At 40.3% G+C, this 15,486-nt stretch overlaps 1 protein-coding gene across 1 annotated transcript in view; it reads left to right on the top strand.

Moving 5' to 3' along the window:
- The window catches only part of CALCR (calcitonin receptor), a 170,933-nt gene extending 167,543 nt beyond the window's left edge, over positions 1–3,390 (top strand). Inside the window, exon 13 of the mRNA XM_065629396.1 lies at positions 3,169–3,390. Coding sequence (XP_065485468.1) covers positions 3,169–3,390 — 222 coding nt within the window. The remainder of the gene's footprint in view (positions 1–3,168) is intronic.
- Positions 3,391–15,486: the final 12,096 nt, after the last annotated feature.

Genomic DNA, 15,486 nt, shown 5'->3' with positions numbered 1-15,486 from the left:
TGGCAAAAATCTAGATTAACGCATCGTTTTACTCGAGTGCAGCAGCTTGTACTATCCATCATCTATTTGTGGCCGGATTCTTGTACTGGCCAGCAGTTCAGTGGAGAATAAAAACACAGCTGCTTTGACCTCGTGCTCTCACTGCTCTGTGAAGCATTTTAAACCTGGCTATACCTGGCACTTCTAATCGTGGGCTGAACTGGAAGGGATGTGCCTGTTCTCTCCCTGACCGTATATAAAATATAAGTGTCACTCCCTTCTGAGAAAAAGCCCGTAAGCTCCTCACAGCAGGCTTTATATGACTCAGTGACACTGTTCTTCCCTGTTCAGTTAACTGCGTTATTTCCAGACCCGCAGTTGCCCTGGTGGCACGTAAGTTTACAATTCAACCAAGGGCAGTTTGAGAGCTCAGCAGGAGCTCATCACCTTCACAGTGACTCTTCTCCCCGTGCAAAAGTGATCAAAGTCCTGGTGTCTCTGCAGGGGACAGGGGTCTAGGAAGGGAACAGTAAGGCTGTAAGAGCATGTTCTTGCTACTTTCACTAAATACACTGAGATTATTCTGAATGGATGAACTGATGTGAAGTGCAAACGCACTCAATACTTAGGGGCAGAGGTGATGGCCAGAGGTGCACAGTGGCTACGGTTGCTAATGACCACGGTGGCAGTGTTGGAGACACGGCTGCAGGCACACACAGCTGCTGTGCCCACCCAAGGTTTCTGCATTGTCCTGTTGTGCCTGGCCATAGGTCACAGGAACTGCTGCTCCAGAGTGACACTGGGGAAAGTCACTGACTTAATCCTTCTGAAGATTTCTTCTTCCAATCCCTCCTATAGTTTCTAGGGTTGCTAAGCTAAAATATTCATACTGTAACATCAAAAGGCAATTTTAAAGTGACTAAAATCTTTACAGGGTTTACCTCGTGTAATATTTCTGTATCATGTGCTACAAATGCATTGTTCTTTCATGCAGTAATTCTTTCTCACTAGCAAACTTTGGTGATGGTGTGATATGAAACATCCTTCCATACAGCCATTTCACTTTAAATCTCAATATTAGCATAGTAAGATTTGCTTACAGACCCAGTAATTAAAGTTCCATTGTAACCATATGCCTTTTCTGTGCTCGATACCTAATTATCATACACTCGGCCATTTGTTTTCTTTATGTCTTAGGAGAAGGTGAACAGGAATACATTTCACCAGATGAAAAGACTACTTTCTCTTAAGCTAAACAATAGCAAAAAAGAGTTAGTATTGGAAACTGGGCATGGATATAGTTTTCAGTTAGTTTTAAAGGACTAGTCCAGCAAATGTTTATTTACTCAAGAAAGTAGTCAGACCAAAGTCAATGCAACTACTGAGTACTCATGTACTGCAACTACATGAGTAAGAATTTATAGCATCAATCCTCATACCTTGGATTGCATCTTGGATTAAAAATAAAAAGCCAAAGCAATTGGAATATTCACTCTTGGCCTGCTGCAGTCACACTGTACACTCAGTAAGCATCTCAGGTTCACAGCAATTCCTTATGAAGCCTTGTCCTTATGTGACATGAAACAGCTTTCTTCCAGGCAGCTGTGGGTGGTGAGTAGATAACTTTTTACTATATACATATTAATAGAGTGATTAGATTTCTGGAGACTTGGGAAATATTAAAGTCAGTCAGATTCATCTATGTGAATCAAAGATATTGTTCTGCAGAGAATGGCTTCGGACTGCTCCCTGAGCAAAAAGGACATACAATGCCCACCTCAGCAGGAGCACAGAAATTCCGGGACACTCCAGTGGTCGCAGTGCCTCACCTGCACCTGCCGTCCTCTGGAAGGGTGGTCATTAACAGCAGATTATTACAGGAAACTGCTCCAGTTCTCACATTTTGCTGGCTGGAATAGGTGAGCTCAAGGATCGGAGCCAGGGTTTGCCCACACCCTGCATTGGGAAGGAGCTAGAGAGTGCCAGCATGCCTGAACATGCAGCTGGAGAAGGGCTTCTTATTCTCTGGCAGGACTCAATAGCTTAAAGGCGCATCCTAGAGCCATATATAAGATCACTCTTAATGTAAATGCTGAATAAAATATTTTATTCCTAGAAGATGAATGTTGAAAGGTTGAAATTCTCTAGTACACAGAGGGCTATGTCCCGTGCTGTGTTTTTTTTGCCAGCACAGAACCTCTTCTTAAATTACCAGAACAAAATCTCTGTTTTGCTGTACTAATCCTCTACAAATTTAGGCCTGGCAAGCTCTTGAAGTGTACTCACACTTTGCCATTCATGGACAGTTTTCCTCAAGATTAAGTTTCTTCAGGGATCACAATGCACTAGCCATTCCAGGGGCAACGATCCAGCTGTAGCATCAGATGGGTTTTAAACCCCATCCCTCTTCTTTCTTTTACCACAGCACCCTACTGTGTTCCTGTGCAGCAATCTGTTCCACATTTACCTCTTACGGGAACAGCTAACCCATACCTGCTCTTCATAAGCAAAAACAACTGCAGAAACTCTGATTGCTGCCATAGTGTAGGCAGGGACGTAGTTAAGGCCAAGAGATGAGCAACTGCTTCTGCTTCTGGAACTGGAAGCAGAGGGGAGCGGTGAGGCAGACTGAACCTGATGGAACTAGACCTGGAGCTTTCTCTTTCTCTCTCTCTTTCTCTTTTTCTCTTTTTTTTTCTTTTTCTTTTCCCTTTTCTTTTTCTTTTTCTTTTTTTCCTTCTTCTTTTTCTTTTTCTTTTATTTTTATTTTTATTTTTATTTTTATTTTTCTTCTTTATCTTTTTCCTTTTCTTTTTCCTTTTCTTTATTTCTTTTTCATTTTCTTTTTCTTTATTTGTTTTCCTTTATTTCTTTTTCTTTCTCTTTTTATTTCTCTTTTTCTTTCTCATTTTCTTCTCCTTTTTCATTTTCTTCTTCTTTTTCTTCTTCTTTTTCATTTTCTTCTTCTTTTTCATTTTCTTCTTTTTCTTCTTTTCCTTCTTTTTCTTCTTTTCCTTCTTTTTCTTTTTCTTCTTTTTCTTCTTTTTTCTTTTTCTTCTTTTTCTTCTTTTTTTTCTCTTTCTTTTTCTTTTTTCTTTTTTTTTTTAATTTCCTGTAGCAAATTTTTAAATTGCTACAATTATAGGGGTTTAGATTATGCTTCACCCTAACCATGTGTTTCTTTAACAGATACAAGGAGCTTTGAAGAGGCAATGGACACAGTACAAAACCCAGTGGGGCCAAAGGCGCCGAGAGCACTGTTCCACACGATCTACCTCCTACACTGCAACATCAATCACAGAGGTCCCCGTTTACCTGTACCATCATGATTCCAATAATGAACAGTTAAATGGAAGATACTTAGAGGACTCTGAACTCGTTGCATTAAAATCTGGAGAGACATCTGCCTAGCTCAGCAGCAGCCATTGCAAACTCATCATTTACATTCTGCTTGTGAACAAAGTGGGGAAAAGAGTGGGAGTGTGGAAATCCAGGTCACAATGAGAGGGCGAGACCAGGTGAAAGGACACATCATATTCAAACCACATCAGCTTCTGACAGTGATGGGATAGAGTGAGTCTGACACAGACCTGGGAACAGTGTTTCTTCCTGTGTGCTGCAGCAGGGAGTGAGCATGGACCTGCCTACCAGGCTCTGTCATCTCCGCCTCTCCTGATACCAGCTGTATGAAGTGACCATGCAACAGTAGTAACAGTCCCAGGTAGTCCATAGCAAATAGGAAAGAAAGAACCAGTACGTGGCAATTGGAAACTTTCAGCACTTTTTGCTTTCAGAACTTTTCTTTAACTCTAGCTTTTGAACTTTCAACATTTGAAAGATTTAACTGGCTTGGAGTCTTTTGTTTTCCCCTTTTAATGAGCTCGATGACTGCTTAAAAGATTTTGCACATTGCAAGAAAAAACAAATAGAACAGAAAAAGAGTCATTCCAAAGTATTCCAATTCAGATGATCTCCAAAGGATATTATCAACCCATTAGCAGGAGCATAAAGCAAATGAAGGTGAAATAGTAATTGCATACCAAGATCTCAAACACCCTCAAAGAAACAGATCAGTTTTGTAAGCTGCATCACACAAGTCCTGAAGGCATCTCAAAATAGTTTTTGCTTAACAATGCTAGTAGTAAAAGAATATTTATTTATAGGGAGAAACGTCACCCTATTACTTTGCCCAGAAACTGATCATGAAGGCGCAATTCTTTCACTCTGAATAAACTGTGCAGTTTGTTTGGAAATGATGATTTTCTTTAATAGCTATTCTGCGATGAACACTAGATGAATGCTTGTCTGTGCTATAAAAGTATGATCATGGCAGTAAAGGATTCCAGGTAAGAAATAAGAAACTAATGTCTTAGCACAGGAAGCATCTATTTTTAGAATCTGGTTGCTGCTCTGAGTCCCTAATTGTTGAAAGTGATGGTTTCATATGTGAGTCTGTCATCAGGATAACATGACGAATATACAGTTTTGTGAGTAACAAGGACGTCTTATCACACATTCAAATCAGCATTAGAGTCTCTGTTTGATTAATGAGGCAGAAATCAGGTCAGGGAGAAGCTGATTTGCAGTTACAAGTTACAGTACTGTAATTGCAAAAGTTCTGCAAACCACGAAAGAAATAAAATAGATTAATTTCCCACATGAACAGTACATTCTACATTCTAACAGTAAAGAATCTGCAAGCAGCAAGACTGGCGCCAAGGAATTTTTGCGGGCCTGTGACTCTTAACGGAGTTTTATGCATAAAATGTCTAATGAATATAATGTAATTCCTTCTTGCGTATCTCTGAAGAAGTGTCCTACATGTTTTCCACTCCTTTGCCTTCAGTCGAGATGTTCATGGAGTATTGCAAATGCTAACAACTTCAAGGTACTCATCACAGTCTTTAACTTTGAAGGAAGCTGGAAAGGTACCGGTTCCCTTTTTTTTCCCTGCTAAATACACTTGCATTTGATGCCTCAACTCCAGCCCAAGCAGGAAGACATGGCCAGAGGGGGAGGCAGCTGCAAGTGCCAGTGGTGACGCTTGCTCAACTCGAATGTCTGAATACCTGTCCTGGGAGCTGTAAAAATACTGCCCTGCATGGCAGGTGAATGGGGAGAGGCAGCATACCATCTTCTATACTGCAGTTGCATTCATCTGAGAGTTCTGCTGGTGTAAAATTTCTTCCTTTCCTTTATTTGCTTGCTGCAGTTCCATCCATAGTGATTTTTTTCCTTAGCACTGCAAAAGGTACTTAAAACATCATGGGTTAGAATAGTCTTAAATCTAGATCTTGTCAGGTGGTAAAGGAGAAGAGAAAAATGGAAATAAGACACTTGAGCTAAATGTCAGGTTTTTTGAGGTGGCTTTGGACGTTACAGACAGAGGATCTAATCCTGTGAAACTGTGGAAGAAGTGCTGCAGGACAGTCTGTATACCACAGAGTAAACACACTTTAGAGAGTCCCATAGAAAGAGATGATAAGCTAGTCCTGCCATAAACCTTGATAAACTATTTCAGATTCTATTGAAATTAGCAGAAAAATCCCTGTTGACTTAGATGAGTAGTGAACAACTCTCTTCAGTATTCATGAATGACTTATGCAATATAGTTCAGTGTAGACCTTGAAAACCGAAGACAATTTTGTCCTTAGCAATTTGAAACCATTTTTACTTTTGTGTTCAGTCAGGCGCAGCTTTTCCTTCGCTGACTCAGCTAGACCCAAAGCTTTACCCTTCACTTGTAAATTTTTAATGGAGGTCCCTTGTATGTGTCTACCTACATGAGTAACCATCTCACTGGAAAAGTCCCTTCCAGGAATGAGCTCATGAGGTGTACAACCAGCGCTACGAGAGGAGACCAAATTCCCAATGTTGCCTTGCAGGGAAGGAGTTTGCTCCATTTGTGTCACCGGCACACGCATAGAGCCACTGTGCTCCACCAAATCTTTGTCCCCATTGAGAGGAGTGAGCTGCTGGGGCTGCCACCGTAGAACAAGAGAGGAGCCAGGGAACAAGAACTAACTGTCCACCATGATGCAGTTCATTGCTTGATTAATCCAGTGGAACACTTACAAGAAAATATGATCCTGTGCGTTCCTTCAAGCCACATACCTGTTTTTCAGACTTCAAGAAATACAAAGGCACTTATTTTTTCAGACAACAGTGTTTCATGTATCCTTATTTCTACTTTTACCAGTGAAAAATGGGAAGTGGAGGATTTATTATAGTCATTAAAGACAATAACGTGGCTCTGCTATGAATTCTGTATTTCTGAATAGCTTTGGTACACACCACACTTTCCTGGAGAGCTCCAGAAGGCATTCTTAGTTTCTAAAGACACAAATGAGCTGATTGTAAAAGAAGTGTACATAATACAGGGAGTTTAATAATGAACATGTTGGTTTTAGCAATGTACATGTTTACAACATGTAAGTACAAGTTGTTTTACAGTCTATTCTGTTCATGTGGATGTACAAAAAGGAAATGCTTTGCCATCGTAGTGGTTGTTTTCGTTCTTCACTAATGGTATTTTCTTGCTCTGTTCAGTAGAATGCTTTTCTGAAGAGCCAAATTCAGGATCTGGGGTTTAGGATCTTGGTTTGAGCTTCAGGTGGTGGAAACACTGTGTGGTTATGTCAGTCCTTGTGGCAGCTGTGGTTTCAGTGGAGTGATGATGATTTAGAGCCACTAAAAATTTGATTGAACATATATACTGAGTCTAGGATTGGCATCGCCCTTGGGCTTTGCAGGAAATGCTGCTTCTTAGAGCCTTGGTACTTTCTGCTCAAAATATTTTCGAATGGAAAATACTATTTTTCTTCATCTCAAGATGGTTTGAAATGTTGTCATTGCACACATAAGATGAATTTCACTTCTCTGCTTTATAAACAGCACCATACACTAGTGACAGCAATATTGGAAACTCTAATGTGACCTCAATAATTACAATGTCTTGGCAGTAGGGTGTTTTGTCTCTAATACATTTCACAGGAACAGAAGAAATGCACAATTAATGTATCAGTGTATAAAAAAATAGGAAAGGAGGTGAAAGGAGGTGACAGTTGAATCAGTGCATTCAAGGTATTTTAAGAGGAAACCAACCTTGCATTAATCAACTCTGCAGTACCGATTTCCTCTCATACACTACACCTGACAAATGAAAACCCAGTTCAGTGAACATTCGCTCTGGCAGATGGGTTTGTGCAGTTGCTTTGTTTGAGCAACTATTTCAGGAAGATGCTGGTGTTTGTCCTTTACTAGGTACAGAAACACAGCACAAATTAAAAGACTCGTTGTGGCATGGGATGCCAAAAGTAAGACTTGTTTTTAATTTAATTTACTCAATAAATATGTTACAGCTGAAATAGAACAGTAACAAATGTAGAACAGACAATTTTCTCTGTATCAAAATTCTTAGCAATAATGCTACCTTAATTAGATGTCTGCCAGTATTGCCATTAAAAAGTATTCATGCATTTATAATGTAGCAACATAACTTTGTTTTGGGATAAACCAACCATGCAAATGTGGTCAATTTTTGTCCCCTTTTCCTGAATCATCCTCCATCTTTTGCCAACCTTAATAAATAAAATCTGAGCCATTTTTCAAAGATGCAAATCCTAAACACTAACAATGTGAAGATATCTGCATTTCCAGTGCTTGGAATTTTAAAACTCAGATGTGTCTTCGTGAAGCTAAATATATATGGTTATTTGATTACTGCTCAAAAATATGAGCATTTGTAACCTAAAAGTCATTTGCATCGAAATACGAGTTGATCCCAAGTCAATGAGACTCTGCAGTGTGTGAGTATGCCCTCTTTGCCCTCTGGCAGCATAGAAAGGCTAAGCCCAACCACTTGCAACTTGGACTCAGTGCTAGACATGTGGAGGAAAAGAAAAAAAAAAAAAAAAAAGGGAGAGACTTTGTAGCTAATGTTGATGCCAAACCAGGAATGTTGAGTTCCTGGGGCAGCTGGATCATTGCGGTGTACCATTGTCCTTGCTTCAGGAATACCTGTTTCCGAGGGACTTGGCTAAAGGAAGGTGTGAATCCTACACAAAAAATGTCATCAGCCAACAGTGAGGGAAAGTCAGACCTCCAGCTTGAAATAACACCAGGGAGGAAGAACAGGATCAGCTCCTTAGTCAACTCTCTAGTGAAGTTCAAGTCCCTGGCCAGCCCTGGGATTTTGGATGGTGCCAGTTATGCTGCTTTGACACTCGTAGTTCTGTGGCAGCTGTAGTAATTAAGGTACCTGTAAAGTTTCATTTCAAAGTATCCTTTTTATGACCTGCAGATTTTTCTGTGCAGCACAAAATTTTGCAGGTACTTCCGGATGAATCACAAATCTATATTTAAGCACTCCTTTACTGAGTTCTCAGACCATATCAAGAAAATAAAAGAAAGTATTTCTCAGAATCTCGATTATAGATCAGTATATTTCTCTCAGCCTAATAAAGGGCAACTGTTTTAATCAGTAAAATTAAGTGGCGAGAAGGTTATCATTACTGAGCATGTGATACTACTGCAGAAAAAGAAAGCATAGTGGTAAGACTAACCAGGGTGTTGTATCTGAGTGTTATAAAACACAAATAGGCACAGACAGTGTTAGGGATGATTTGGACCTTGTTCATCTGCCTTGGCAGAGGGACCATTTAGATGACCTGTCAAACTCTCACCAAGATGTATTTTCTATAATTTTATAGCAGCAGAGATGGGCACTGTGTTCTGCTGGGCCAGGAAGGTACTTAACTCTCATTGTATGCCATTTGAGATTTTCTTCATAGCCCAATTTCAGACTCTCACAAGCAATTTTTAAAGGACATCATATGTCTACACTGATTTTAAGAATCTGGTTCCTTTTCTGTCACTGTGAGCAAATGCAACTTTGAAAAGTGACTCCAGGAGGTTGCTTTCCATAATATCTGATGTGCAGCAGTGTGACTAGATGCGACTCCTTCACTCCCAACTGCGGGTGAAGTTAGTTTACCTAAATATGGTCAAGGGGATACAGCTCCTTCCCTCATCTGCCCTGCATTTCTCCCCACCAGCACAAGAAGTATTTACTCCCCTGTCTGTGCATCCTATATGTTTTCAGGAGGAACGTTTCACTGTTACAGTTTGCACCTTGTGTGACTTGCTGTTGATCCAGGATGTAATCACAGAAAGTCAGTCTGGAAAGTATGCATTTTATTCCAAACCAGTTCATGGAATTCAGGTGTTTGGCCAACATCCTTTTTTAAAAAATACAGCACTGAAATTATGAAATGGTAGGTGCAGATTTAGAACTAAATTAGGGATTAAAGTCTGAGCACAAAGATCAAGTATCTTTAGAAGCAGAATAACACTACCTTTCTCATTTTGACAGAATGTAATCCTGGCATCTAAAAAAAAAACACATCTAAAAGCTCTTGAGAAGTTGAATTCTGCATAAAAGGCACAAAAAAGAAAACATCTGGAAATTCGAGGTAGCATACATACATACATTATATATAAATTATATATATGAATATATATACACTGAAATTTTGTAAGAACTCTGTTCAGGTAGAGAGTGGCCCACAGTCCCCACAAAATGCACAAGGCAGAAGTCGTAAGTGGGAGAAACTGTGGGGCGGAGAAAATATGTAGCCTCTTTTATCTACCTTAATGTTTTCTGGGGACTCCATATGGAGCACAGGCAACCAGGTCCACTCATCTGCCCACTTCCACACCAGATGGGTTCATGGTGGGAACCACTGGGCCAAGAGATGTGCTACATTGTGTTTCTCATCTTGCTAAAACAATGCTGAGCTGAGAAAAGGGGCCGATTGGGAGATGAGCAGAAATAACCTCTTTGCCAGCTGCATGGCTGCTCTCCAATAGGTAACCTCATTCATGTCACCAGCATAAGACCCACTGTTGTGGAGAAGACTGACCTGAGACCAGAGACCTCCTTGGTGTGGATAACCTCTTATTTCACTGTACTCTGTGTAACACAGTAATTCTCACTGACTTCAGCAGTGTGGCTAAGGGCAGGATTTCTCCCTCTCTGACTTTAGAGGTTAGCTAAATATCTAGCAAACATTGAAAACGCTTGGTGAAATACAGGCTCACGTTCAATTTAACATGAAAGAGCCCAATTAATCTCTACTATGCTACCTATAGACTGATATTTCTTTAGTTTTGAACAAGCAAGGCCAATGTATCTCAATGCAGATGGTGGCACAAGGCTGATCATGAGTACGTTGCAAGGATAGGTGCTTCTGGGAGGCAACTGGAATGCAAGGAGATGTATGGCTTTTCCCAATAACCATTGCAAGGGATTAACTTCTCCCAGTGCATATGCATGTGTGCATATTCATGCACATTTTTAATGAATAAACACTTCATGGATAAATACCATCATGATTAACATCCCTTCTGAGAAGGATCTGGGAGGGAGTACTGTGTGATTTAAACAACATAAGTTCCATGAAGAAAGAGGCCATATCTCTGGTTTAGAGACATCATGACCAGTATTGGCCTCCACAGGGAGGCAAGTTAGATAGAATAGCTGCCTATAATGAGTGTTGCTCTACAAATGGTCAGAGCTCATATTCTGCCTGCTGCAGATTGCATGGGCAGGTTTATCAAGTTCAAGCCCACAGCAAATGAACAGAAAATAGCTGAAGAAAAGGTTTTGCTTATTGAAGTGTATTGTACTATGGGCTTTTTTATTTCTACAAGCACTTGTATTGTCTTAGGGTGTACAGCAACTATTTAACTCCCAAGGAGTTAGCCCTCATGCTTGCAATTGCTATCCAGCAACCGAAGGGAGATGCCCCTCTGGCAGAGGCTGTAGCTTTGAAATGGCTTCAGAAGAATTAGAGTATGAGCTTGTCCAGCACTAAGTAGATACAATCCATTCTGCAGCCTTCATTTTTAAAAGGAGAGAGTGCAAGGATTTTTCCTTTTATTCCTCTGCTGTAGAATTTCTCCTTGATGAGAAACTCCTTGGGAAGTCAGAGTTAGTAAGGATGTGGAAGAACAACAGGTCACTCTAGATGTACCATCACCTACACAGGTACTGCCACATACGTGATGGGCAGTTTGCCATGACTTATCAAATTTGTGAAAATGCCAAAAAAGAGTCAGAGCATGTTTCTCCATTCTAGCTATGGTCCATGTTGGAATAACTTGGTAACAATTTTTCTTGTAGATCAGGATATTGTGAACAAAGGTCTCTGCTTTTCAGTCATTCGTATTACATTACACGAGTGCTAAAACTCCTGAGTGCAGAAGGGTGTATCAGTTACCAATGATGCACTTCAGCAAAAGAAATTAATGCAATCAGGACACAGAAACATAATAAAATAAATACATGTTATGCTTGGCATATACAATCTTTGTAAATTATCAATAGAACTTCAGGAATCAAAACATATACAATAACATCTGGATATATTTTGAATGATTGTGTATATAAAAAGTTTCCCTTTTTTAATTAATCTCTAGATAAAATATTACTGTATGTTGATGACAGAAAATTTTTATACAATCATTTTTTGTTGCATTATACTTGAAAGGCATGGTTCACAAAATTGAAAAGTCTTGAAAACATAGCAAGGCTTCCCATGTTGGCAAATCTGAGGGACAGTCTATAAGCCACAAATTCATTGTTTATGGCTGATATGAATGAAAACACAGTTCTAACTGAATTATCCCTTTGGTTTTTTATAAGCTGGGAAATTGTCTACTTTAGCATTTACTGCATAATGTGTTTTTATGCCATAAAAATATCCTAATGATTTTCTACACCAGGTGATGTATATTTCTGATTGTAAACCAATTATTCTCTTGCATTGTGTGCTGTACATAAGCTAAACTTTGCTGTAAATAAGTGGTCTTGTAGAAAACCTTCTTAGAAGAAAATACTGACTGATGTAAGTGAAATCTTGAGCTTACTAAAATCAAAAATGTCAGCTGCTTGAGGTCTGTGGAAACCAGGATTTCACCCTTTACAGCTCCCATAATACGAACTTTAATGGCTACGGATGGATCAGAGGGGGGATGCTTGGTACTGCCCCACAACACACACATTCCTCACAGGGGCTGCAAACATGTGGGGGCTGCTGTCTTCTCTGCAGGTCATTCCCCCAAAGAACCGGGGAGATTGCTCAGAGACCAGTGATGGAGGCAACAACACGGAAGTTAAACCTCACTCTGACATTTCCTATCACAGCAGATACAGCAGGACGGAGCCCAAAAGAGGGGTTTCAGATATCCTGGAACACCTGCTCTGTTCCAGCCCTTGGATCAGGTGATGCCTGATGGGGCCCATGCTGAGCTGGTTGCCAGTCAATTGCCCCTTCCTTAGTTTATCTTTTGCACGGGTGAGTTTTACATTCAATTTCTTTGGTGTGGAACTGAGCATTCAGGAAATTTTGGCTTTGTGAGAGGCTTCTATTTTTGCAATTAAAGAAAAGTCAGACTCATTTTTAAAATGTTGGAATGTCTTCTTCTCTTAAGTTAATCAGGTATAAATTAATACAAACCAACTATTTCTTAAACCCTCACCCCATCAAGAACTTTCTTAAAGTCTCTAAAGAAAACAGCTATGAGCTAGTAGCACAATAGCATTAAAAGTCACAGAAATACCTATTAAAATCAAGCAAAAACCTGTGGTTAAGACACTGGACTTCATGGACTCAGCAGAGCTACTTTTGGGTCGTTTCCCTGCCACAAACTTACTGTCTGGTCCTGAGATAAATGATCACAAACAAAGTGCTAGCCTCACTGAATCCATTTAAGCTACCACTGCCAGATTTAGGGTCCTACACTCAAAATTTAGGCTTTTCCTCCAAGCATGTTTTCATTGGTAGAAACTCGCAACCTGTCAGATCATTGTATTCTAGACACATCTAAAACTGCCTTCAAGTCCTGATCAAAGTTCTCACAGAAACCAATGTGGAAAAGCTGTCCCTTTCTCCTCTCGAACCACCTATTCCTGAATGATTACCTGCCTTTCTGCTTTCTGATCAGAATGTCGTACCAAAATCTCTTTCTTCACACTAGTGCGTAGCCATGAGTTAACCAATTTCTTACCCCTAGTTAGTGAATTTTTCAAAATATTTAAAACATTCTGAAGTATTAGAAATAAAAATATTCAACAGTTTTTTCTGAGAGAGCTGTGTCTTAGGGAGCCCTCTAGCGTGCTGTGATTCAGACACTACGCACATGCATATATTTAAACATGCACCTATAATACAAAATACCTACATAGACTCTACACTTATAGTCCCAATTGTCTGACTAGGGTGCAAGTGATGTGATTTCAGGCAGTGTTTGTCAGGGAGGGGATTCAGCTCTTGCACTCTATGTAGCACTCCAGCAACTAGTTTGCTTAAAGGTTGGGCTGAGGAGGAGTTGGGGTGCAGAAGGCCTGACTAAATTGCTCGTATTTTTTAGATGTCTCATGTAGTTGAGCCCTTGTCCATTAATTAGGCCCATCTATATATAAGTATATATTAAAAAAAAAAAAAGGATGAGCATATCAAATGCATACAATACACACAGTACTGTTTGTATGTCTTGCTAGCAACCTTTTGGTATTCATTTTCTCAACTTCTGCTATAAAACTGCTTCTTTCTGGGCAAAAAGACAACACTGAAAAACACCGTAGGTACTACCAGTGACAAAGTCAGCAAGAAAGTTAAAGTCTCCTTCACATCACAATGACGCCTCTGTTGGCACAAAGGCAAAACAGACTTAGGCAAAGCATCCCCACACTGTCTGTGAACGTCAGCAGTCCTCAGAAAGATAAGACCCAAAAGCCCTTTCCCAAACTGGTTCTATAACATTCAAAACCACCAGCTCTTCAGCAGAGTTCATTTTGGCAGAGGTGTTGTCAACCTGCCAAGAGAGACCTGCTTCTGAAGCAATGCAGATGAGCTGCAGCAGCCAGCTAGCACAGGAAGACAGTGGAAGACAAAAATGTCCTGGCCTAGAACAATGTATATTATTAGATGAAACATTACCAGTGAGCAATATACACAAATAACATTAGGCAATTAGACAAGCATGAGGCACGGTGGTGGTCAAACATATCCTAAGAATATATTCATTCATCCAACAGATGAAATCTTTCAGTGGCACCTCCTAAATATGGTTGCATTTGCTATTCTGCTCGGTTAATTATAAAGCTGCTCAGGAGATGCTGGAGCATCACTACCCATCATGGTCCTTGGGATGGCAAATGTAACTCTGAAATAGATGATTTTTTGGCATCAAGTATGTCTTGCTCTCATTTAATGAAGCCTTCTGCACCTAAACAGTATCTGCAAAGAAAAAGGGGGAAAAACCTTTTTTCATATTATTTGGATAAATTACAAGTCTAATGGGTTTCAATTAGCAGTTACACATTATCTGTCTTAGAATTAGAAAGTCCTTCCTCATCTGGGGGACAGATGGCCCCAGGAGGTCCTGAGTGTCTGTCTTGGGAGATATTTTAAGGATATTAGACAAACTCAGAACTGACAGAGATGGACCTAACTGTTGTGTTTGATAATCATAGAATCATAGAATAGTTTTGGTTGGAAGGGATCTTCAAAGGCCCTCTAGTTCAATCCCTCTGGCAATGACCAGGGACATCTTTGACTAGAACAGGTTGCTCAGAGTCCCATCCAACCTGACCTTGAATGTTTCCAGGGATGGGGCATCTACCGCCTCTCTGGGCAACCTGTTCCAGTGTTTCACCACCCTCATTGTAAAAAATTTCTTCCTTATAGCTGGTCTAAATATACCCTCTTTTAGTTTAAAACTGTTGAACCAAGTCCCAAGTCCTTCTGTGCAGAGCTGCTCTCAGTGCCTTCATCATACAGTCTGTGCCCCGACCCAGGTGCAGGACCTTGCACTTGGCCTTGTTGAACCCCGTGGTGTTTGCATGGGCCCACTTCTCAAGCTCATCCAGGTCCCTCTGGATGGCATCCTGTCCCTCAGGCGTGTCAACTGCACCACTCAGCTTGGTGTCATCTGCAAACTTGCTGAGGGTGCGCTCGATTCCACCGTCTATGTCATTGATGAGGATATTGAACAGTACTGGTCTCAGTACAGACCTCTGAGGGACACCACTTGTCACCAGCCTCCATCTGGACATTGAGCTGTTGACCACTACCCTCTGAATGTGACCATCCAACCAATTGCTTATTCACCGAACAGTTGACCCACCAAATCCATATCTCTCCAATTCAGATAGAAGGATGTGGTGGTGGACTATGTCAAAGGCCTTACAGAAGTACAGATAGATGACATCCATAGCTCTTCCTTTGTCCACTGATGTAGTCACTCCACAGAATATTATGTGATAACAAATAACTGCTGGTTTGCAATATCTCATTTTCAATGGGGGAACTCCCCTACAAGCCTCAAATGTTTACCTGACTTTTGGAGAGTTGCTTTTTATTTCTCCTGATAGCAAAGCGTTCATGATATTGCTCATCAAAATAGACTTCATCCCTACCAATATTTTTCCATCATATTGCT

The sequence above is a fragment of the Caloenas nicobarica genome, chromosome 2 (assembly GCF_036013445.1).
Source record: "Caloenas nicobarica isolate bCalNic1 chromosome 2, bCalNic1.hap1, whole genome shotgun sequence".
In the NCBI taxonomy this organism is placed as follows: domain Eukaryota; kingdom Metazoa; phylum Chordata; class Aves; order Columbiformes; family Columbidae; genus Caloenas; species Caloenas nicobarica.
The sequence above is the reverse complement of the archived record's forward strand: the minus strand, read 5'-3'. Positions and strand labels throughout refer to the sequence as shown.